Source organism: Callospermophilus lateralis, chromosome 1 (assembly GCF_048772815.1).
Source record: "Callospermophilus lateralis isolate mCalLat2 chromosome 1, mCalLat2.hap1, whole genome shotgun sequence".
Taxonomy (NCBI): domain Eukaryota; kingdom Metazoa; phylum Chordata; class Mammalia; order Rodentia; family Sciuridae; genus Callospermophilus; species Callospermophilus lateralis.
The window spans coordinates 34,994,900-35,021,544 of record NC_135305.1 but is presented as its reverse complement, the minus strand read 5'-3'; the positions used below and the strand labels follow the sequence as shown (position 1 = coordinate 35,021,544).

The following is a 26,645-nucleotide window of genomic DNA, read 5'->3' as shown; positions in this document are numbered from 1 at the left end:
ATATGGTTACAAATAGCAATAATTGTTGCAAAGCAAATTACATGGTGTCACAGGGAAACATTTCCCCTCCAATAAAGAAGAAAGAAGATTACCTCACTTATGTAGCCTGTAGGTTATATAACAGAATGCAGATTTTAAAATAAAAAGGAATGTATGCTAAATTTTTTTAAAGGTTTCATGAAAAGCAAAGCAGATTCCTTTGTTCAGGATAAAACATCTTTTGTATTGATGAGAAACTTTAGGTGCACATATTTAAATAATAGTGTACTGGAGAAATTTTCTGAAAGACTAATTTACTCATTTCTGTAACTTTTCATAAGAATGCAATCATGAAAGGAGGAGTCTCATTCCATAGGACTTGAAAATATTACAATTACATTGCATAGTAATATTGTAAAACAAATATAAATTTATACAATGCTATGTACAACATATTACATATATATATATATATATATATATATATATATATATATATATATATATATATATATATATATATATTATTACATGCAATAAAATGCAACTTGGAAATAAGTAATTTCTGCTTAGCTAGATTCTGTATCCAGACAGAAGTATTACTGTTAGTTTTAACTCACACATTTTAGTGAGAAGTGGCCAGAGTGAACACATTTGAATTACTTCAGGTCACATTCTGATATAAGTAACCTCAAGAAAGATGCCACATACACAGGTGATTATTGCAATAGATATTCCAAGAAGTAGGCCAAAGAACCATTTTATTTCATTTGTGGCAACTTACTAATTTTTCAGTGTTTCTCAGTCTTTTTACACCTCTCTTTGGTAAATATTAAAATAGTTATTACTGGGTTTCACAGCCTAGAATTCTGAAATATCCTGCTCTCAGGACCCTGAAATCTTACCAAGAATCACTGATAATGAAAAGACTGAGTGTACTATCACCCTTCATTAGAATTTCTTGTTTACCTCTCCAAAATACTACACATTTGATGAACTGGAAAATAAGGTGACCAAAAAGAAAACTTCTCACTTCATTTCTCTTTATAGTTTTGACTTTGGAACCATGTTGTGATTAACTTTATGTAACACATTATGTACAACTATAATGCACCAATAAAGAAATGTGGGAAAATGATTGAAAATAAAAGAATTTTAAAGCTCAAAAAATTTATGTATCAACTTGACTGAGCTAAAGAATACTCAGGTACCTAATAAAACATTATTTCTAAGTATGGCTGTGAGAATGTTTCTGGATGAAATTTGCATTTGAATGATTATATTCAGCAAAGGAGATCTACCCTCACCTGTTTGAATGAACATAATCCAATTCACTGGAATTAAGGAAGATCCATCTTCGTATCTGTGGCAGGGCATCATTCAATCATTTGGTGCTAAAACAAAATAAAAAGGTAGAAGGGTGATTTCTCTTTCTTGAGTGGCACATGTCTTTACATGCCTTTTGGACATCAGAACTCCTGGTTCTGTCTTGTAGACTCTGGGACTTATACCAGCACCCCCTCTCTGGTTCTCAGACTTTCATCCTCTTGTTGAGTTACACCAATTGTTCCCCTCATTCTCAGGACTTCAGACTTGGACTGAATTATCTTAACAGGCTTTTCTGGTTCTCCAGCTTGCAGATGGCATATTGTGGGAGTTCTCAGCCCCTGTAATCCTGTGAGCCAATTCCCATAATAAATTCCCTTTTATATAACTATAAATATCTTATTTGTTCTGACTTTCTGGGGAATCTTGAGTAATACACATTCAAATAAATCACCCATTCAAAAGTATATCTAAAATTCTTTATGATAGAGATTTGTTCCTATATACTAAATGCTCAAAGTAAACAGGGTTTATTTTCAGAATGATTCATTCTCAATAAATCAGCCAAGTCAGGTCATGTTGGCATGTCAGTATATGAAAGCATCCTCAAAACAGGAAATTAGATACTGTTATCCCTAAAAACACAATTCTATTAATGGAAACTACTGACAAGATAAATAGTAATGATTAAAATACATGGCAAGATGATAAAGTATAATATGCTTAGCAATGTTATGACAAAAATATCTATGAACTAAGACCTTAAGAGACCTTTGGCAGTATTATTAGTTCTCTACACACTAACTACAATCAGTATCTTGTGAGCCCAAGTGACTTGCATGGAGAATCTCATTAAACATTGAGAGAAATGATTATCTTTAAAAAACAAAAACAAAAAACTTTAAACCTTGGCAAAGAACTCTAAGCTAGAGTTACTTGTTTTAAACTACATAAATTATACAAAATACATTATAGCTCACAAATTATTTGCCAGCAATAACAATAGATACCCTTGAAGACTTCTTCTTTATAATATTTAACATATCACCACCACCACTTCTCGGGTAAGACAATTAAAGCTGGGAGGTATTACCTAATCTGGCTAAGGTAGGTGATAGTCCAAGTCATGCCTGCGTTAACTCTGAAGACATGACTTTACTGTGACATACGGCATCTCTTGACAAAGGTTAGTCTAGATAGCTGTTTTCATGTGATCAGTACTGAACTCTTCCCAACTGAAGTGAGATGAAAAGCAAGGGAAAGCTTTCATTTTTCTCTTTGGGTTAGGTGACATACATGGCTTATCATTGTGGAGGAAGACATTTTTAAAGAATATTAAAACCAATTTAGGACAATGAAGAAATGGATCAAAGGCAATTTTCAAATTCTATGAGAAAATGTGCATAAACATAATTTCATCTAATTTGGAATTTTCACATTTATTTTTCCTCAAAAGCAAACACCATTGCATATGGAAATGAATACCGAGTACAAGATAAAAAGTAGATAGTCATACAAAATCTATGGTTAATTTCACTCAGAACTATTTAATTTTTTTTCCTTTTCTTTTTGGTGTGGTGATTGAACCCAGGGCTTGCAAGTACTCAGCCACTGAGCTACATCCCAGCACTATTTATTTTTTATTCTGAGTCAGGGTTTGACTAGGTTGCCCAGGCTGGCCTCAAACTTGTGGTCCTATCTCTGCATTTGAATAGTTGGGATTACAGGTGTGAGCCACCACACTCAGCTACAATAAGCTATAACTTAATATTCTCATCTATAAGATGAATTTAAGTAGAAATTTTAGTTGGAAAAAATAGACACTTTCCTATACTATGTAGTTTATATGGGAATAGTTGACACATCCTTTTGGAGAGCCATTTGGCAGTTGTCTATCAAAATGTAAAACAGACTTAACTTTTATAGAAAAAAATGCAAACTTTCTATTATATCCATATATAATCATACACCAGTTTTTTAAAAGTAATTATGTATAGGTTAATATGGAAAACTCTATAAGATATACATTTTGGGTGAAAAAAAAGCAATTAGAGGAAAAGTTTATACTGTATGATCTTATCCATGCAAAGAGAAACAGGAAAAGACTGACACAGAGTCACAGATCGATATGATTCATGTATGTTACCATCTAAGCAGTTTCCATTGGAAAGTAAGGGTTTGAATTTTGGAGGCAGACTATAAAACATAAGGATAATGGAAAAAAGGACTAAGACATTTACTTTTACTTTGTATATTTTGGTTTTCTTTTCTTTGGCATGATCCTGCATTGTTTTTTCCTAATTTTTTTAAAATCATGGTAAAACATATATAACATACAATTTGTCACCTTAACCATTTTTAAGTATACAGTTCAGTAGTATTATATACATTCATAATGTTGGGCAACCATCACCACCACCCACTTTCAAAACTCTTCTGTCTTGTAAAACTGAAATTCTATCAACTAAATAATGGCCTATTCTTTTCCCTCTAACCCATGCTAACTACCTTTCTAATTTGTTTTTGATTTTCAACTAATGTACTTCATACAACAAGTAGAGTCATACTTGTCTCTTCATGAGTGTATTATTTCATTTAACACAATGCCCTCGAGGTTTATTCATATTGTAACATGTCAAAATTCCCTTCCTTTTAAAGGCTAAATAATATTCAACTGTATGTATATATCACATTTCACTTACCAATTCATCTGTCCTTGGATACACAAAATACATCCACATTTTAGCTATTGTGAATAAAGTTGTTATGAACCTGGCTATACAAAAATCTTTTCAAGACTCCTACTTTTAAATCTTTTAAGTGTACACTCAGAAATGGAATTGCTGGATCATAAAGTAATTCCATTTTTAACTTCTTGAAGAATTGCCATACTTTTTTCCACAGTAGCTGTACCAATAACCTGAATTATTTAAAAAATAAAACAACAATAAGTCATTGAAAATGATTGAAAAACCATTGAAATTTCACATATGTTATATTAACAAAGAGTTCACCTGGTCCTGTTCATCCTGTTCATTGGTCTATAAAAGTGTTAGACTTCAATGAAGAGACAAGAGATCTAATTTTAGCTTTACCACCCAGTTAGAACACCTCCCTAAATGTCTACTGGCTTTCTTCCAGTTAACAACTTATGATTTTAGATGTCTTATTAGTAAATTTCCAAATCAGTGATTGTTACAAATAACCAATAAGTGAACACTGACCATTTAATAGTTCATTCCTAGAATGCTATGCTGACTAGGGTTCTGAGAGGAAGCAGATGAAATATAAGCTACTTGGCTCAAGAAGAGAAGGGTGTGGTCACTCACCACCAGATCAAGTACATCTTGGTCTCACCTGTTCAAGTCATGGTGACTGCATAAGTTTGTCACTGATAAGTTCTTTTTTTAAGTATTTTTTAGTTGTCAATGGACCTTTATTTATTTATATGTGGTGCCAGGAATCCAACCCAGTGCCTCACCCATGCTAGTCAAGCACTCTGCTACTGAACCACAACCCCAGTCTCAACAAGTTTTAATATATAAAGGAAGTTGGCTATTGGTCCATAGGTAGAAATCTTGCTCCCATGTGTTTATCTTATCACACTTTCTTCTTCCTATGACTATATTATGCCCATTTTCCAAAATACAAATCACAGGTACCTATATTAATCAAAGATAGGTAAAAATGTCCTCTACTTAGCAGTCTTCAAAGGAGCTTTTTCAAACTGCTTCTTAAAATACCTACAGATGGAAAAAGATGAAAACTCACAGTATGACCACCAACAGCCTAACTATTAGATTCTGAAGTATTAATCAAATATAGGACAGAAGCAATTGAACTCAGAAAAACCTACAATGGCTCCACTATGCTGCTGTACAATCAGTTTCAGGTCTGAAGGAAATGCATGTGCCCTTCAATTGGGTGACTAATAGAATATAATTCAGGTAATTGTCCTAATTCAGAGGCAAATTGAAAAGTTGGTCTTATGAAATTCAGAAAGGGACAAAGAGAGAAAACAGGAAATATAAGGGGAATGTACCAGTGTCATGATGGGAAATGAAAGTAGATGAGTTTCAATTCTATAATATTGAAAACTTGAGGACAGGAATTTCAGGAGCAGAGAGAAAATATAGAAGTCCCAAGTTCTACTCATTTTCCTTGGATGTATCACTTTACTGAAACCACAATCTTTTTTGTAGGCCTATGCAGACCCACATTATCTGCCATCTGTCTAAGAAATATAAACCACATCACCCAGACTTCTACGTGATGATGTTTTAGCCTCTCATTCTCACATCTGCTTGCTAAAATGTAGGGAGTTTCCTTTCATGGTATCTGAATATCATTTGTCAATCTAGATCCTCTAATGCTCTCCTTTCTGGATAAATTCTAGTCCTTCAAAAATGTCTAGCTCTATAATTTTACTTTTTCCCTAATGGAAATAATTTGGCAAATGCATTGCTCACCATGGCACGCAAGTTGCAGGAGATCATAAATTTACATTTAATACAATGTGACAGTGATTAATAAAAATGATAGGAACTCTGAAAATTAAAGGGGGTTGTTCTTGAAATAAGAATAACCCTTCTGTTTTCTATCTCAATCTAATGTTTTGTGATGCTAGCTGATACACAAACAAAACAAACAAAACCCAAATCACCTTACCAGATGTGACAGTGACTCAGAAAGGATTGTTATTAATGGTAAAACTTAATTCTTTTATTTAAATGCTAATCAATTGTCCTAGTACAATCCTCTAGTGGCAGAATCAATTTTAATAATGATTCTGATGGCTACAATATGATCAACTGAAGACTCTACCACTTGGCACAAAAGGAGTGAAAATGATAGGCAGCTCATTAATCATTTATCCCAGAGATGAATGTGTTGTGGAGCTGAGAGAGGGCTGTAGGTGAATGCTGCCAAAATGAGAAATGTCAATTGTCAGCCTCATGCATAATAACTGTGGAGCTATTTTTAAGCTTCTTTGGAGATTAAAGTTATGCCCTTTTTCCCTACAGTTCCAGTTCTGTCACATATGCTTGGCAATTTTGTTCTATGAGAATTCATTTTCATTCTGATCAGATGTCTCTGCCTGAGAAAATACATACAGCTAAAAGTCTAGCATAAGATATTTGAAAAGTTATTTAAAAATCTGAGTTCCATATATTGGGAATGGACTCTAAATGAAAAAAAAGTAGTAAAAAAAGGCAAACAAGGAAAGATATTAAATAATTTTGGGCTAATTTTTCCCCAGAAGAAATGTTTTATCAACAAGAATAATACAGTTTTAAATCCCCTTAAAGAACTGACATATTTATTCTACACTTCATACAATACTTTTTGAAGATCTCAACATAGTACACTTAGAAAAAATTTCATCAAATCAGGTGAACAAAATTTTCAAGAGCAGTTTCCTCAAATGACCTTGAGAATCTGCCTTAGCCTACTCATCTACAATTTGTGTCTGATTCTTCAAATGGAAAATAAGTTTTCCCGCCTGGAGGAGTATTCTCTTTTGAAAGGTAGGAATATCTTAGCATTAATTGAAAGAATTGTACACAATTTTTAAAAAGTTAAAACACTTCAGAAAACTGTCTATCATTAAAACATGTTAATTTTTCCCGGGTCACAACTGACTCTACATTCTGTTATTTTTCCCCCCTACATTTCTATTTCTGCAGAAGGAAGGAAAGGTCAGAAGATTTGAGATAATAACACATATTACTTGTGTAAGTGATACTTCAAACACATTTTATTAAGATGCTGAATATTTGTGCTCATTAAATTATGTATCTTCTTCTATTTTAGAAACTTTATATACCTACCATACAGGTAAATACCCATAGTTGTACAAATATTAAGTATACCTGATGAATATCCAAATGTATGGGAAAATATTTTTCCTTGGTATAATAATAGTATGTAAACTTTATACCATTCAAGTTTTTACCATGAAATAATTAGTTATAACACTTGTTGCTAAAAAAAAAAGGTAATTTAGTTTTATCACATTATACAGTGGTAACTTGTTGTCAATAGCAAAACATGTCTCACCCATGAAATAAAAATCTGGATAAAAATAAATTTGAACATTTGCTATTCCAAAGTCCAAGTTTTCTTGTACACACAGATGTACACGCATATTCAAGTGTGTTTGTACATGTATGTAATTTATGTTTATACAAGCATGGATAATATTCTTCAAATGAAAAAAATTCAAGACCAATGATTTACATAAATTCTTGAATGCCTGTTTCAAGTTTATGAGATATTAATCCCTTCAAATGTTTCCAGACTACACTGTCTTTGTGACTTTATACTTTAAAAGCACAACTAATTATATCCTTGTATCTAAATTTCCAGCTAGAAAATTATGTTAAGGCAATGTGCTTTTCATAAATTGAATAAAAAAAGATTATAGGCACTAAATCATCATTGTTACTCTTTCTGACATTACGTAAATATCCTTTAATCTTAATGTTGCCTTTTTAGCAAAGCATCTTAGAACATTGTACTATTAATACATGAATAAGAAAATTACATTTTTGGAATACGTTATGGACCTCTGTTTCCTCAAATTATTTCTAATCAGAAAATATTTAAAATTAAGAAATTTACATTATCTTTGGCTCATAGAGACAAATACCAAAATGATCTTAATCTGTATGAGTCTGTTGAAAACTATGCTTAAGTCTACCTCTTCCATTAGACATACAGCTCCTCCTAAGTAACTAAGGTGCTGACGATCTGTGTGTAGCACACGTAGGCCTGCAAAAGCTTGCTTGTTTGTTGGAAGTATAGTCATGCAGGCACGTTCAGAATTTGCCACTTAAACATAAGTAACATAGTACTGGAAACAATCAAATAAATTCTATACACAGAAAATAGATTTTCTGCTACAGGCTCAGAGCCAAAACAGAAGTCAGAAATCTCATAAGGAAGTTCTAGGACAGAAAAATTGAAATAAAAGTTATTATGTACCACTAACATCAAGGAAGTCAGAAGTACTTTATGAAACCATTCCTGGATATGCTAAATGGAGATCAAAATGCACTATTTGCAAATATTATGAAAGAGATGATTATAGGAGGACATCTTCTTTTTGCTATACTTATATATTGCTATACAATATGAAATCCAGAAAATGCTTTCTGAACAATCAGATCTCAGTGCTAATTTTTATAATACTTTGTAGCATGTTTATCTCATTGAATAAATCCCAGTATTTGGTTTTTCATGATGGTAATAACAAGATGCCAGATCCTAGATAATTTTTATAAGTTAATAATGTATATGATAAACATATACAGCTATTTATACATCCATCATTATTGAAAAAAAAGTTGAAGATACATATATCAAGCAGAAAATCTCACCCTGAACACTTTTTTTTTATATTAAAGTTTCCCTTGCAAATATATACTATACAATATTCTATAACCTTCCTTTTCCCTTCACTTACCAATATATCATAGATTTTTTATGATATCTATACCATTTTGATAGATTATTACTATTTTCCTGTATACATGATTTACTCTTCTATCATTGAACATCTAGGTGCTCAAGTTTTTATTATAACCAATACTGTGGAGAACCACATTATAGAAACACATCCTGGGCATTTATCCCATCAATATCTCAATTTTTTTTTCTGGTATACTCTCAAAGAACATAAACCCTTAAAAAAGGCTGTCACAAGCTATTATCTCCAAATGTTCACTTCACATTATCCACAAAATGTATATTATTCTTTTAAATCTATGCCCACAGGAGAACAGTATCCTATTGTGTGTGCAAACACATGCAATATCGGGGAAGCCAGCTAACCCAGGGACTCATTCACACTAAGTACACATTCTATCTCTGAACTACATCCCAGCCCTCTGCTGTCTCTTTAATCAGCCCATTACTAACTTAACACTTGTATTTGTCAGTTGTTCTAATTTATTTTGCCTAGCATGAGTGACCTAACGTCCCCAGGCCTATGTTGCTTCATGTATAGACTTGGAACAGTAATAGTATATCTGCTTCACAGTTATGTTGAGAATAGAATAACGTACATGGTACCAGGCACATAGTAGGCACTTACAGTAACTATTATTCTTAATAATATACTGTAAGATTTGATAGTCTTTTTACTTATGACTTTATCACGTACAATTCATAAGTAAAATTGGTAATCAGTGGGTTTGGCAATTAATACGTATTTATAAATAATTATATATTTTTGTGCTTGATATTGAACCCATGGCCTCATGTATGTGAGGCCCAAGTGCTCTACCACTCAGGTATACCTGCAGTCCTCCAGTTATATTAATTTGCTATCTGGGTTAAGAGAGTTTTAAACCATTTGGGAAGCTTTTCTTGTTTCTACACTCTTGGATAGGAGTATTTTACAAAAATTAATATTTCAGTAAAGGGCTGCTTTTTATAATCAGCAAAGTAATCTACAAAATGTTCAGGCAGGAGGGAAAGGAGTCAGGTATTAGGATAGGGGATAAGGCAGCTGCCTCTGTCATTGCTATGTGGGTCACAAGACAGAAGGATGTCAAATTAACAACATACCACTCTCACCTCTCTGATGCCTGTATCTGAGCAGATGTTAGACACATTGATTAATTAGTGCCCACTTCTTTTAATTATTGTTATTCCTAGGGAGTGCAATTCACACAATGTACTTTCTTTTTAATTAATACTACCATCCCAAATTTTAACTTTAATGAAAGGGGCTAGAGCGATGGCTTGGTAATAGAGAACTTGCCTTACTTGCAGGAGGCCCTGGTTCTATCCTGGTACTGAAAAGATAAAAATAAAAACACATACGTACATGCATTTATACACATACGTGTGTGTGTGTGTGTGTGTGTGTATCAATACATATTGATAAAATTTATTATCCAGTGTGTGTTAGGAGCTGTCTAGAAAAAAAATTCATGATTTTAAATTTTATCTAAAAGTAATCTATGCATGAATACATTTAAACTATCACCTGAATCACTGAACTGAACACTGTATTGTAAAAGTATATAGCTTTTATTGAAAGATATCCAATTTCAGTTTCAAAGATATAGGCTCAAGGTTTGTTCTTTCTTATTGCAGAAACTCTGCTAATACAGCATTCATAATTTTCACAAAACCCTAGAAAGCTCTTCCAAATGAAGTTTTCCAACCTACTCAACAAAACATGTCCACATTCTGATGTTCATTTCAGTAGCATTTGTCTCTGTGAAGCACATCAAAATCACTCAAACATCAAATTGCTGATCTGATAGAATGATTTATTTTCCCATTATAGGAATGTCATGAGTGACTTATTTTGAGGTATGTTTTTGAGCTATGAAGGACATCTATTAGAAAGCTCCACACTTGAAGGTTTCTGTTTAGGTGATAACATTTTATGGCTGGACAGTCTCTGCAGGCACCAAATTCCCTGTTGTATCCAACTGCATACATTTACAGGTGCATGCAGACACAGGACATTCTGCATGATCCCTAAAAAAAATAGGTCAAATAACAGTTACAATTCCAAACTATATGTATGTGCACATATTTATCTATATCTATGTATCTTAATGAAAGTTTTGAAAATGGCATTTGAAAAAAAAATAGAAAATTAAAACCCAGAGGGACAAAACATTACAAAAATTAGAAATATCTGCCAGGCTAAACTTGAGGAAGTTACTAGAAACTGAACTGCTTTATATATAGCAAGATATCTCACAGTTGTAAAAGTGGTAAGAATGCTCAGATTTTAAATTAAAGCCAATGAAACAATGAGAGGTGCATACGACCATTGGAACCATTCAAAACAGAAGTTAAGTTTGGTCTAGAAATTCTCCATTACATAAGGTGTTTACCTCTTACATACCAAGGTCACTTAGAAAAGAACTGATATAGCAGTTTGGTATGTGTCATATTTATAATTCAGTTACATGAAAAATTATGGAATATTCAGTCAGCTGCAAAAAACTGTAAACATTTCCTCTCCCCAAATAAAGTTAAGTAATGCCACTAGTTTAATCTACATAAAATTAATTTTATAATTTAAGGTTACCTGGCTCTCTAATGATGAAAGTGTAGCTAATTATCTCTGTTAAGAGTAAAAAAGAAATTCATCCTTTCATTATACATTAACAGTATATAATAATAAAAACCTAAACTACTTAAAAGACTATCTACTTTCTATCCTGTAACTCCAAGTTTATAAAAGAAATGTACTGATTACCTGAACCAACTAAGCATATGTCCAGCATGCCCACCATGCCTGCAATTGTGACACCATGTAAACCAGTTGTTAAATTGAGCTAATTTTTTGTCCTTGCTCAAGTCCACTTTTTCATCTGATTTGGATCCTCCTATAGGAAAAGAAAAATATCTTTATTAACTATATCACAATATTTTAAGGTTCTTAAATGCTTTTTCTAAGACTATGTTTCACATCATGTTGAAATAGCAATATTGATGCTGTTTAGATTAAATAAATATTGAGCAAAAAGGGGTTCTCTTACATTTTTAATAGCCCATACAAATGAAAAGTATAAATTTTATCAAAACCAACTATAAAACAATGAGTTACAGCTTTACAACAGCTTAAAATATTTCCATAAATAAAACATCAAGCTTATTTTATACATGAGTTTTGCCAACAGTGAAGGGACAGATAATTCTCATCTATATAAACTCTTTCAAACAAGAAACTTCCCACTGTACTTCATGAGGCAGATTTAACTTTGCTAACAAAAACTAGACAAAGATAACACAAGGAAGGAAGATTATAGATCAATCTCTCTCCTGAAAATACAAAAATCCTTGGTAAAATGTCAGCAATAAGAATCTTACAATATCATAATCCTATGATTTAGCAATTCTACTTCTAGGTAAATACATCAGAGCTTTTCTACATCTCAAAAGATGACCTATAAGAATGTTCTTAGCACCATTATTCATAATAGTAAAAATCTGGAAATAACTCAAATGTTCATCAATAAAAGAATGCAAAAACTGTGTTAGAGTCCTGAATAGAATACTCAGTATTGAAAAATAAACCACAGATACATTCATTTATAAGATAAAATAGAAAACTGAAAGTCCAAAACTGGGCTTAAAAAGGCAAGTAAGAGAATTAATTCTGTATATAATTTATATAAAATTCTTAACATAAGCAAACTAAACATGTTTAGTTTGTACATAAAATTGTACATTCAAGCTGGAGACTGATTAACATGCAATTTAGTATGGTGGCTGCCTTGGGGGAAGATACAAGATAGAAGACAAGGAAGAATGATCAAAAGTATTGGTATAGAAAGTGACAAACAAAGGAGGGGGTCTTAATATTTGATTCATTATAGTTCATGATAAATATACTCCTATATATATTATACACAGTTCACAAAAATTTAAGGAAAAATGCATAAGAGTATTTATACATGTACATGACCATACATCATTATGTAATTTTTAGTGTTCTTAAAATGCTCGCTCTACTGATTTTGGCTAATTTGGATGTATTTTGTTCTAAAACCACAAATCAAACCAAACTATTTTAAGGACCCCCGCCTCATAAAAATTAGAGACCAAAATAGAAAAATATTAAATAAAACTGTTAGATCTAATTAAAGCAAATGTAACCTACTAAGACATACTGCACAGGAAGCTATAATCAAAATTTCCCTAAGACCACTTCTGGTCACACTTTAATGACCACAGAAATAGTCTTAAGAGTCAACAAGTCTTTCTAAAAGTATTCATTTTCACTTATGATATGAAGGTGAAAGAATGTAGAAGTACTGTTTTTAAGATGTAAGTACACTGAAATTATTCTTAATATCTTATCAACAATTAACATTGAGAGGGGGAAAAAAGAAAAGGGGGAAGAGAAAGAAGAAAATATTGATACTATAGAGCAATATTTTATATCTTTGTGTAAAGCTTTCATTAGTGAGTTTCACTTTGTTTTTGTAACTTCTAACATACACAGAAAACAGACTGAGTCTGGAGTAGGCTAATTCTTAGGTTTTTCTAATGAAACTGGAAATACTAAGGTCTACCCCACTAAAAAGGGAAAGGGTTTTTTTTTTTTTTTTTTTAAGATCAAGTGACTTCAAATTTAAAAAGATCTATAACAAATTATGAGAAGTACTAGAAAATACTGAAGAGAAAGCAGAGTTTTACTTATGCACTAATAAGAAAAATAAAAAGAAAACCAGCATATAATCTAACTTTTAACAAATATGTTACCATTTAGAAGTTAAGTTCTATAAGGGCAGAGATTATTATATTTGTTCATTGTAATGTATCTACTACTTATAACAGTATATACTAATAAACAATCATTAAATAATGTTTAAAATTTATAGTCTTTATAAGAATGTTGCTTAGAACTATTTCATCAGAGTTCTAGTCTTCAATATACAACTGAATATAAAACTATGCAACTCTCAGTTAAATAACCTCATGGAAATTCTAATTATTTGGATCATGAAACATGATAGGCAGATGCACCAGAGAGATTTGATTGCCCACACTTTTAAACTTCCATGAAACAGTATTTGATTTCTATTGGTTCCTGTTTTATTTTGGAAATAGGATTCTTCTGATGAAAATATGCTTTTCATTCTCTAATTAACATGTTTCGGCAATGTCTTTGAAGATCATATTCAGGCTCCCCCTAAATTTTCCTACAATAATTCTATCACTCTACTTCCTAGATTCTCATCATACTGATATACTTGGTATTTCCCATATACTTTCTGTACTTATACTTATTATTCTCTTTATCCTAGTTCATATTTTAAAAATCTTGGTCTATACCTAGAAAGTATTCCCCAAAATCTTCACATGCATAAATCTACCAAATGATAAAGCACCAGTTTAATGATACCTTCATCCTGAAGCTTTCCAGATTATCATTCATATAAAAGTAATATTTATCTCTTTCAAAATGTCTAACATTTTCCTAATATAATATTCCCTATCCAAATTGGGGGATAAAGTGTGATTCAAAATTCAGAATTTTTTTAGAGTTTAGAAATATAATTAGTAAGTATATTTTGTGTAATACACCCAGTGAAGTGGAAGTCTGAGGTAGCAATCTGTGATCAAAAACATAAGCATTTATTTTGCGGGGAGGGGTACTGGGGATTGAACTCAAGGGCACTTGATCACTGACTGGGAAACATCCCCAGCCCTATTTTGTATTTTATTTAGAGACAGGGTCCCACTGAGTTGCTTAGAACCTTGCTTTTTTGCTGATGCTGGCTTTGAACTCGCAATCCTCTTGTCTCAGCCTCCCAAGCCACTGGGATTACAGGCATGCACCACTGCGTCCAGCAAACATAAGCATTTTTACAGTAAAAAATACAAATATTCACAAAGAGAAGCCAAAATCTTACTAGCTTCATGTTAATTCTGAAAAGGTTTTGTTGCCAAATTAGATTATTGTAAATTCATTTTTTTTGTTTTTTTTTATTACCTATATTTCTTTTATTTATTTATTTCTTACATGACAATAGTGGAATGCATTACATTCATAATTATCCATTCACAGCAAAATTTTTCATAACTCTGTATATAAAGTATGTTCACACCAAATTATGCCATTTGCATTACGATTTTAATATACCACAATTTATCGTATCTCTGTTTGTATATAAGGTCAGACTGCATTTTGATACATCATATATAAATAGAGTATGACTTCTCCTTCTAATATTCTGCCTATACAATAACCCCTCCCCTCCCTTTACTCCCCCTGTATAACACAAAATACCTCTATTCTTCCCTAGCTACACCCAACAATTATTGCATAAAATGAGCGGTGGGATAGCTGGGTCAAATGGTGGTTCCATCCCAAGTTTTCTAAGGAATCTCCATACTGCTTTCCATATTTGCACCAATTTGCATTCTCACCAAAAATGTATGAGTGTACCTTTTCCCCTACACCCTCACCAACATTTGTTGTTGCTTCTGTTCTTGATAATTGTCATTCTGACTAGAGTGAGATGAAATCTTAGTTTTGATTTGTATTTCTCTAATTGCTAGGAAAATGTTTAAATTTATATATAACTTAAATCAATACAACTGACATAATCTAGAAGAAAGTAGATACATGATTATGCTGAGAGCAAAGACACTTTCAGGTCAGAACTGATCATTTGAAACAAAGTTGTTTTTTAGAAAAATTTCCTTATGTTAGTATAGACTACATGCTATTTGATAAAAGATAGCAAAAGGAGTTAAATTTTTTTTTCAGTGCAATGTTAATTGGATAATTGAAGTTAATAATTCTCTCTCTCTCTCTCTCTGTAACTTCTGGGGAAATTGGTTCTAGGACCCTCAGATACCAAAATTGACTCTAAAGTCCTTTATATAAAATGGGGAAGGAACTGAGAAACTGATGTGACTCCATTTTTGAGAAACCAGTTTCTACTTCAAGGCCTGTCCTAAGAAAGGGGGCTTGACCCTTGTCCTTGGAAAAACCCACAGAACACTCTTAAGCACATACCCACCCTGCTGAGTTGTTTGTCTGTAAATAACAGGAGAGGTCTGGGGCACCAGGTGTCCCTGACTCAGTTAGGCTACATGAGGACCCATAGCAATCCCCTAACAACCCCCAATCAGCATGAGACAGGGAAAATACCTGGGGATGCCAGATGACCCCCCAGTAGTTTATAGTGGTTGATAATGTGTTGAGAAACCATGTAGTTTAGCAAGTACACCCTCATGGTTCAAACCAATCAGTTCAAACGAATCCCCCTCTTGTACTAACGAATCACCCCTACCCAACTTGTTCCCGCCAGTGAATGTGCTAATCAATGTTAAGAGTCATTGTTTGATTTTCCCACAGTATGGAATGATTTGTTGTGTGATGTTGTGACCTCAAAACCTATAAAATCTCACTAAACAAAGGAACAGGAAGCTGGGGATGTGGCTCAAGCAGTAGCGCGCTCGCCTGGCATGCTCAGAGCTCTGGGTTCAATTCTCAGCACCACATAAAAATAAAATAAAGATGTTGTGTCCACTGAAAACTAAAAAATAAATATCAAAAAAATTCTCTCTCTCTCTCTCTGTCTTTAAAAAAAAAAAAAAAAAAAAAAAAAAAGACAGGGACTCCCTGGAACCCCTGTGTCGGGAATAGTTGTGAGTCCAGGCTCAACTCTTGTGTGATTACATCGGATTCGGCTCCTGGAGGTCAGTCGGGCTAAATTCATTTTTTAAAAAATCTTCTGCAGGGCTGGGGATGTGGCTCAAGCGGTGGCACATTCAACTGGCATGCTCGGGGCGCTGGGTTCGATTCTCAACACCACATAAAAATAAAATAAAACATCGTGTCCACTAAAAAACAAATATTAAAAAAATCCTCTGCATATTTAGATCTTTCTATAGATTTTGGAATAAAAGATGAAGAACAGTGTACCAGGACTTCTTTTTAGAACACATGACTTCTTCTTTTATATTAGTTATCTACACTTACTGTACACCATAAGTTCCATGAAAAATTTCACCTTGTTATATGTTTTAACATATTTAGTAAAATAAGTGCTCAAATATATATTGCATAAAGAATTTATTTCTGAAGCATATCTAGATAAACTTCTGAAACACACATGGAAAAAGTGTTAAAATCTGATAAATCTGAGTATTTATTATTATTATATTACGCTCTACAACAGAGAGTTTGAAATGTTTTAAAATTTTATTTTAAGTTTTAGAAAATTATTATCTTTTCTTATTTCAAAAATAGAAAAGACTGAAAAGCTAATGGAACAGCACTCAGGTGTCAATAAAAGGCAAATAATCCTTATCTCCTTCTTATGGACCAGAAGATGTACTAAATTTAACTATTTCTATATGTCAGTTCATATACATATATGCCTTATTTATTGTATACTTTATTTCCTTGTTCTTTAATTGTAGTAGATATTTCAAACTGTTATTTTTTTATTAGGATTAGGCAGGCCTAAAAAACTGTTAGCATGCAAGGAATAGAATAAAAACTCTTGGTTAAAATTTAAATAAAAATGTACATTTAAAAATATTACTTATTGTTTTCACTTTTTAATAAAAGGCATCTAGACTGAAAAATAATTACTCAGCCAACTATGCCAGTCAGACTTTCACAGATATTAATATAACAATAAAGTAGACTACATACATGAATAAGTAGTAGAGAATTATGAAATATCAAGGCCAGTAAGAATCACTAGCACAACACTTTTATATTAAAGAATGCTAAAGTAACTGAATGTCACAGGGTGAATATCATAGAACTAGTACTAAAACAGACCTTATGATACTATATCTAATTCTTTATTTATTATACCAGTGTGGCAAACATCCAAAATGTTTTTGATAAAATTTTAGCCACAGTACTATTTCCAAGTTATTGAATAGCTGGAGTATTCCTAGCCACTGGTATATCATGGTCAATTCTCTACTATTATCAAGAAAATTTCCATGTGTTTACTATAAATAGTAAAAAATAATTTCTAATCATTTAAAATCAAATTCATTTAGTAGGTAATTAAGAAACAGGAGCAGCACCACCAAAACCCAGAACTCAAGGGACATGAGATTAATTTTTTCTCTATGTCTGTCACAAGTGGTTTCCAGGATGAAATAAGAAGAAATGTTAAAAGCTGGGTGCAATGACACACACTTACACCCTCCGCTACATGGGAGGCTGAGGGAGGAGAAATACAAGTTTGAGGCCAGCCTGTACAACTTAGCAAGAACCTGTCTCCTTGACAACTGCCCCCATTCCCCCCCAAAAAAGCAGGTGGGTAGCTTGGAATGTAGCTCAGTAGTAGAGTGCTTGCCTCACATATGCAAAGCACTGGGTTTAAAAAAAAAAAAAAGAAAAAGAAATGACAAAAAAGCTATGAGACTATCAAAAGCCCCTTAGAAATACAAGGTATTTGTTAATAGATGTGGGAACACTGTTTTTTGAACATGAAATATGAAAGAATTGATATTAGTGGAAATAGCATGGTATACTTGAGATTACTTCATATTTAAGCTTTTCTCACAAATTTTAGATTTGACAGCATTTATGAAATTACCTGAGATATCATGGATAAAGATTTAAAAAATTTTTTTAGTTGTAGATGGACACAATGTCTTTATTTATTTTTATGTGGTGCTGGGGATTGAACCCAGTGCCTCACACTTGTGAGGCAAGCACTCTACCACTGAGCTACTCCCCCAGCTCCAGATTTTACTTCTTATGTATAGATTTTATAAATCAGAAGGACCACAAAGGCTTTCAAACCAGTAAAATGCCCTTTCTTAGAAATAATACAAATTCAAGCTAGTATGTATTTTATTTTCAGTATTAACTCAATTACATAGGAAGAGTTTAGACTGAGAAAAATATCTTATAGAATTATGTCATACCAGGACAGCTAGAAACAGGTGTTCCCATATTAATGAGGCAAAGTGCACATCGAGGAAGGGGCTTTCGACAGCCAGGGCAACTTGTGACTTTAGATTTTGTTGGTGAGCCACTCACACCATACTGACTAAAACCTCTGCCCTGATGAGGCACAGATGAACAGCTGTAGGAGATTGACTTGCCACAGAAATTACAACTCACAAACACCTATAAAACAAATGAAAGGAGAAATAAATGTAATGCAAATCAATGGAATAAGTTTGATGCTAGCATTATTTTAAAATAATTTTTTTTAAAGTTTTATATTGCAAAATGATTTATCTGCTAAGTTTGACTAGCTGTCATTTAAAATTTCTACTTACTTTCATTTTTTGGGTACTTCCTTTCTGTTAGCTTTTCTAGTTATATTCTTCCTAATATTATTGATATATTAGTGGAAAAAACCAACAACTTTAGATTCCAACATTTTAGAATTAAAAAGGACATTAGAATTCACATCGGGCCACTATGAAGTATCCCAATATGACTTCTAAACCAAAATTCAGTATCTTCTGAACAAAATTTTCTTACAAAGAAAACAGTCTGTTCCGAAGATAAAAAAAGCAGTTAAGGATTATAGAATGGTAAATTATTAAAATTTTGGAATAAAAGCAATAGAAGCTATTCATTTGCTTTTATAATAAATTCCTCAGTTCTTAATCACTTACATAGATTAGTAACATATATTATATAATGCTATTTTACCAGTACTTTGGTTGTCTTAACATAAGCACACCAATTTGTCAATTTCCTAAAATAAGAAAATAGCACCATCCAGTGCTCACAATGAGGATAACTTAATATATAACATGAATGAAAATACAGATGTCATCGTGCCACATGTCTTATAGGATAACCAATCTCATGTTTTTTAAACTAGTGCTTAAATAAAAATATTTCCATGAGCAATCAGATATATAAATATATGTACACAGTCTTAAAATGAAAATTACTCAAATCTACCTCTACTGCACATAAACAGGACAGAAAAAAACACAGATTTCTAAGATCACATAATAATTTAGACATGTACTGAAAAATTCCGGACAGTCCTAGGATTTAGGTTTTCCTAAGATCCTCTGAACCTGCTATGGTTTGCTCTATTTCAGGCCACCTCAGATGATTATCAGGAAACAGGAGAACCAAAGAATATGAAGACCATTATCAGGAAGTGGGAGAACCAAAGAACAGGAAGACCATGAATAAAGTGCAGTCTAGATTTCACCAATGGAAACAATATAAGCAAAAGAATGAGCTAGTAATAATTTATTAAACTAAATTCTAAATTGTTACCATTTGATTCTTCACAAACAATATACTTACCTGTGCTAAAGGCTTAGAACTGGGATCCAACTTACTTCTGTGAATATCAAATTCAGCTCGCTTATGCCAAAACCTCCATGCATCTAATAAATTCCTATAATTCTCAATCCAGTATTGAACCCTTTCATCTTTAAGAACATCTAAAGGTGAACCCTAAAAGAAAACACAAATTATTTCAAAATGTTCAAAAGATTGTGGTTTAAACCAGGGAATTCAGGGTGTCATGTGCATATGAGCCACACAGAAGACACAGGCCTCCTTTTTGCCAAAAACTGACTCCTACAGAGAACACAGATGAAATAATGGATGAAAGCTCCATTAATTTACTTTAAGTGGTCTTCACTAATGATATGAATGTGCAGTGTTCTTACCATATTTGGTCAGGGAAGTGTAATTCTCTTTTAGTTGAGTTTAAGGAGTCAGGAGAAAACAATTCACCCTCTTGGTTGAAGGCAATAAACAGTGATGAGAATACCTTTTGTCCCAACTATTAAAACCTCTGGATTCACAAATCCTTTTTACTACCTTCTCTAAATACAGACCAAAATTGCTTAATATGTAAACTAATACTGAGCCTTGTCCTTATCTAGCAAAGTACTGTGACAATGAAATGCTACTTTTGAACATCTATTAACTGTTAAATCTGTCTATTCCATTCTTTTTCTTGCCTTCAATTAAAACATACATTTGTTGCCTTAAAAATAATAAGGAAGGGAGGAAACTAAACCAAACATTTTCTTAGCTTTTTCACTCAGAGGCCACAGTAAAAATCAGCAATTTGGTTTTTCTTAAGAATTGTTCTCATTAAAAACTTCAGTTTCTTGTGAGTAAGAATTTTCCTAAAGCTGTATTTTCCTTGGTTGCTATGACTTTCACACTGCATTGGTGCTTCCTTTGGGTTTTCACAGAAGACTGCTAGCCCTGTCCAAAATTGTCTCCTACAATTCACAACACAGAGAAATACTGAAAGACTCTACTTCTAAGGACACATTGAACATTAATTTGAAACCTAATTTCTCCAGTGTTACTAAAAGGCCAGGCAGAAAAGTAAAGTGTTAAGAGAAAATTTAGCAAATACTTTACTTACAGAAAAAGGGTGCAAACCTGTAACAGCTAATACAATCTATCTTTAGATATTTAATCAAAAATAGCATACCTTTCATTTATTATATATCAATTCTAATTTCCACAATTAAATTTAGCTAAAAGAACATGTGAGAAACTCTTGATAATTCATTTCATAAAGAAAGAAGGTATCTACTCTAATCCTAAACATGGCCAACTAAGCAGGACTAAGTGTTAAAGTAGCACATTATCTCAGGTTTAAAAATTTTTTTTCACAGAAAAATTAGATAGCTTCATATCCTCTTCTTTTCTATTCCATGTCAATAAGGATTAAGCCAATTAGAATGTGGTCAATTCATATTTGTCAAGTCTTCTCTAGTTCTGCCTTGACAAGCTTAAAACAAGTTACATCACGATCTACAGAGGAAACAGTTTTAGCGTTTTGAGCCTGACCAAAATAGAAGGAGTTAAAAAATACCTTGGGCTTTCCACAGATTCCTAAGAAAATATAAGTTCAAAGTGATCAGCTAGTATCTCCACTTCCAAAATAATGAACATTTATCCAAAAAAAAAAAAAAAAGAAAAGTAAAGTTAGAGGCCAGATCTATATAATATAATTTACACAAGGCCCAATAATCAATGAAGAAATCACTAGGCAATGAATTAATAAATGTAGTTTAAAGTCAAGGAAAAAGGGAGTCAACAGAAATTAAACTAAAATAGCTCATATGTTAGCAAAGACTAATGCAGCAATTTCAAAGAAATTGTGTTCAAAGACTTAAAGAAAAATAGTACTTAAGTGAATAAATACAGAATCTAAGCTGAGAAATGTAAAATACGACAAAATTGAAATTCTACAACCAAATAACTAAAATTGAGAATTCCCTGAAAAGTTTGATAGCAGACAGGAGGTGATAGAAGAATGAATAAACAAATCAACAGAAATTACTCAATTTGAAAAACAGAGGCAAAGAAAAAATAGAGAGAAGGAAAATAGAATCTCAGGCATCTAAGGACAATAGTAAATGGTTTAAAATATGCAGAAGAGTCCAAGTAGAAAAAGAGAATGAGATTGAGGCAGAAAAAATACTTAAAAAAAGGATGCTTCAAAATTACCCAAATCTGATGAAAAATATTGACTTTCAGATCCAAGAAGCTCAGTCAATTATTAGCAGGATAAAAAAGATGCACAATAAGGCACATCAGTGTCCCACTGCTGAAAGAAGCCCAAGGAAAAATAAAAGATCACATATAAGAAAACAAAAATAATTGACTTCTCATCAGAAATGACAGAGGCCAGAATAATATGAAACCAATAACTTTTATTTTTTGGTACTGGGGATTGAACTGAGGGGCATTTAACCACTGAGTCACATCCTCAGCACTTTTTATTTTTAATTTTTGAGGGTCTCACTAAGTTGCTTAGGGACTCACTAAATTATTGAGGATGGCTTTGAACTTATTATACTCCCACCTCAGCCTCCCAAGTCATTGGGATTACAGTATTGAGTCACTGGGATTTCAGGTGTGCACCACTGTGCCTGGCTGAAACTACATCTTTAATGTGCTGAAGGAAAAAAACAGGTAAACTAGATATTTTCAGCTAAAATTAAAGAAAAAAAAGAGAGAGAAGCCATTACTTGTATTATAGGAAATCCTAAAGAAAAAGACCAAAGGAAAATTATAGCACACGAAACTCATTTTTACAGGAGGAATAATAAATGCCAGGAGTATTTAAATAAAATATTTAATTAAAAATAAATTAATATTTAAATTAAAAAGTCTATTTCCTGTCTTCTCATGATTTATTATAAGACAAATGACTGCTAAAAGGAAAAACAGTAACATTGTAAGATGGAGTCTATAATATATGTAGAAATTAAATATTTGAGTGTAGGACAAAGGAGAAGGTATGTAAATGAAATTAAACTATTGTAACACTTGTGAATCTCCAAGTATATAGTAAAAGAAAGAGCCAAGCGTGGGGTAAGAACAGAAAAGGGTGCAATAGGAAGAATGACTTGTCAGGTGTGAAGTGTGAAATGTGAAATATGAGGTGGTGAAATGCTGACTTTGATGATTAAGGATACATATATGAGACCTCAGGTTAATCTAACCTTAACAAAAATATAATGAAAAGGGGTATAGCTTAAAAGCCAGGAGGGGAAATAAAGTGAAACACAAAAATATTCAATTAACCCAAAAAAGGCAGAAAAGGAAGACAGGAACAAAAGGAAAAAGCAAATGAAAACAAACAGTAAGATGGTAGACTTAATCTTGACCATATAAATGTGAATGGAGGGAACATTCCAATTAATAGACGGCATTATCAGACTTTTTTTTTTTTTTGTACTGGGGATTGAACCCAGGGGCACTTTACCACTGACCTTCATCTCCAGCCTCCCCACTTTCTAAAAAATTTTATTTTAGACAGGATTTCATTAAGTTGCCAAGGGCCTCACTAATTTGCTGAGGCTGGCTTTGAACTTAAAATCCAGCTGCCTCAACCTCCCATATTGCTGGGAGGTTGTCTGTCCACACTAGATTTTATAAAAGCAAGACATTGTTATTTACTACTTATATTTTAAATATATTTTATTAATTAATAAGAAGTTACTGGGGCTGCAGTTGTAGTTCAGTGGTAGAGCGCTTGCCTAGCATGTATGATGCACTGAGTTCAATCCTCAGAACCACATTAAAATTTAAAAAAAAGGTACTGTATCCATTTACAACTAAAGAAAAACAGTTACTAACCCATCTGCACTCTGTAGTCAACAAATTTAAAAGCTAGAATCTTATTTCAGTTAAGAAAAAAAAAATGTTAATGGATACCTTCTTTCAGAGGCAGTATCTTGATACCATATACAAGTTTACTAGTTTACTCTAGTTTATGGGCCAGCACTTGAACATGTTCACAGGAAGGTAGCATGGGGGAGTAGGCATTTTACTATGTTTACCCAGTACAGAGCACAACTTCATATTATGTAAAAGGAAGAGGGCAAAAAAAAAGCATTGATCCATGAAAGGACAAATTAGTAGAATGTTACAGGAAATTTCAGGGAAAGAATCAGAACACACTTCCAACAAAAGTAAAATAGAGGGCAATTTTTGCCAGGAATCTGGTTTTAACCACCGGACAATAAAAGCTGATGGAAAATAAATAAACAAATACATAAATAACACTGATAATAAAAAGGGAAAGTGAGAGTTAAGAGAGCTGTGGTACTACTTGCCTTTGGTACTTTGGATGAGACTGCAAGACAAATCAGGGAAAGGGTATCTTTCTCTCTCTTTTTTTTTTTTTTTTTGGTACTGGGGAATTGAACCCAGGGGTGCTGTAACACTAAGCTTCATCCCCAGCTTTATTTTGTGTTTTACAAAGAGACAGGGTCTCACTGAGTTGCTTAGTGCCTTGCTTTTTCTGAGGCTGGCTTTGAACTTTCCTCCTCCTGCCTCAGCCTCGAGCCACCAGGATTATAGAAGTGTACCACCATGTCCGGTTGGCTATCTGGTTTATAGAAGGTACAGTTTGGTCAACAACTGGAGAAACTGAAGAGAAGTTTCCCTATTCCATTTCAACTTCACATAAGTTCAGACAAAGTCAAGATTGGTACTTCCCACAGTCAAAGAAAAAGCTGGATAACCCAATAAGGAGACTTAGGGACAGTAAGCTAACTCACAAGTCCACAGTACATCATCTGACAAGGTTGAAGCTAAATGCCTTCCAAAAATCCCAAGCAAGCAAAAGTGCATACTTAATTTCAATTGAGGGAATACAGAATGTACACAATGTGGTTTAGCTTTTTTTGGGGTGGTGGTTACCAGGGATTCAACTCAGGGGCACTTAACCGCTGAGCCACATCTCCAGACCTATTTTTTATTTTATTTAGAGACAGGGTCTCACTGAGTTGCTTAGAACCTTGCTTTTTGCTGAGGCTGGCTCTGAACTTGTAATCCTCCTGCCTCAGCCTCCAGAACTGCTGGGATTACACATATGTGACACCATGCCTGACAAACCACTTTTTTTTTTTTTTTTAAGCTGCTGTCAATCTGCACTAACCTGTAACATGCAGTAACTTGCCGTCTGGACATCTCCAGTTCTATCAACATAACTCTCCATTAAGTCCACTCCATCTTTAGTAAGACCAGTAAGCAAAATTCCTTCCAAATTTCCAGCCTCTTTCATTTCATTGGTCAACTTTTCGATGTATCTATTTAACTGAAACATTCAAAGTGATTTTTCTGAAGCAACCTGTTTCACTACATATTCTGTACTTGAAAATTACCACACATGAAACAATTTCATTCCGAATGAAAAACATCTTAAAACAAAAGCCTTTGTCAAAAGCCAGCTATGTACTCTCAAGAAGTCTACATCTATTCCAATCTTCAATGCAGTATCCATACGTACTTAAAATATTTTTAAAAGCAAGATATTTACTGTATTCTGAAAAATTATTAACTATGGACAGTTTACTATTTTTTAAAGAGTATTGTCCCCATTTTAATCTGCAGAGTTCTTGTTTTCTACAATGGTAATATGAAACCTAATCACAGACTCTTAAACTTGTAAGGAAATTTCAAAATCATTAATAACAAGCATTTCCTTTAGTTTATTCCTAAATACATTCCATTCCAACTTCAGCTAAGATTCCTCTATTTTCTCTCAGCACGTTATCATTATTACAGTACTGAGTATACAGCATTACTAGTTGTTTACATGCATTTCTCCCTCACTATATCATAACATAGGCAACCAGTAACTGTGTACTCTGCTGAAACAGAAGGAACCATTTTATTGCATCACTAAGAAATGAGTTTAACATTTTTATCTACTAACTAATCTTTCTCCTCAAAATGATAATAAACTAAAATATAAAGTCAATATTCTAAACAAGTAAATTTAATTTTGATAGACATGCTTAAAATATCTCAGTGTAATAAAAACTACCTTACTTTTTAGAAGAATTTATGCATAAATCCCACATATGAATAATTATATACAAAGATTAGTTTCTTAATTAAGTGATAATAAAAATTAAGCACCTCAAATGTAGATTTAAATCAGTTCTCACCTGAGTATCACTAAGGAATTTACAAGCAAATGCCACTCTGTCACGTACTGCAACTTTGTTTTCATACTGGAAAGAAAAAGCAAGAAATTAGCTGTATACACTATAAATTTTAAAATGTTAGAGTAAATATTTTATACACCTAACATGGAATTTTATTTTCAAATGTATTAACTTATTGTATACATGTTGGAAAAGCCATTTATTGTCTAAGATGCATTTTCTGATGTAACTCCAAGGAAACTTAGAGATTGTTGTCCTTAAAAGTAAAATCTTTCAAGTATAGACCAAATACAATTTTATAGAAGATTCAGTTCAGTCTTATATAACTCCAACATAAAATATTAGTAGTGATGTGCATAGTATATCCAATTTAAGATGGCATATAATCCTTACATCACAGATATTAAATTGGAGGACACTAGACAATCTTTTCTTGG

At 32.7% G+C, this 26,645-nt stretch overlaps 1 protein-coding gene across 3 annotated transcripts in view; it reads right to left on the bottom strand.

Moving 5' to 3' along the window:
• Positions 1 to 10,328: 10,328 nt before the first annotated feature.
• Mios (meiosis regulator for oocyte development) overlaps positions 10,329 to 26,645 on the bottom strand; it is a 34,885-nt gene continuing 18,568 nt past the window's right edge. For 2 of the 3 annotated variants that reach the window (XM_077110129.1, XM_077110131.1), the window contains exons 7-12: positions 26,209 to 26,274; positions 25,194 to 25,352; positions 20,069 to 20,221; positions 18,709 to 18,913; positions 11,540 to 11,669; positions 10,329 to 10,806 (exon numbers count right to left, since the gene is read on the bottom strand). In XM_077110129.1, coding sequence (XP_076966244.1) covers positions 10,710 to 10,806; positions 11,540 to 11,669; positions 18,709 to 18,913; positions 20,069 to 20,221; positions 25,194 to 25,352; positions 26,209 to 26,274 — 810 coding nt within the window. In that variant the 3' untranslated portion in view covers positions 10,329 to 10,709. The remainder of the gene's footprint in view (positions 10,807 to 11,539; positions 11,670 to 18,708; positions 18,914 to 20,068; positions 20,222 to 25,193; positions 25,353 to 26,208; positions 26,275 to 26,645) is intronic. The other variant, XM_077110133.1, reaches the window with a different exon arrangement.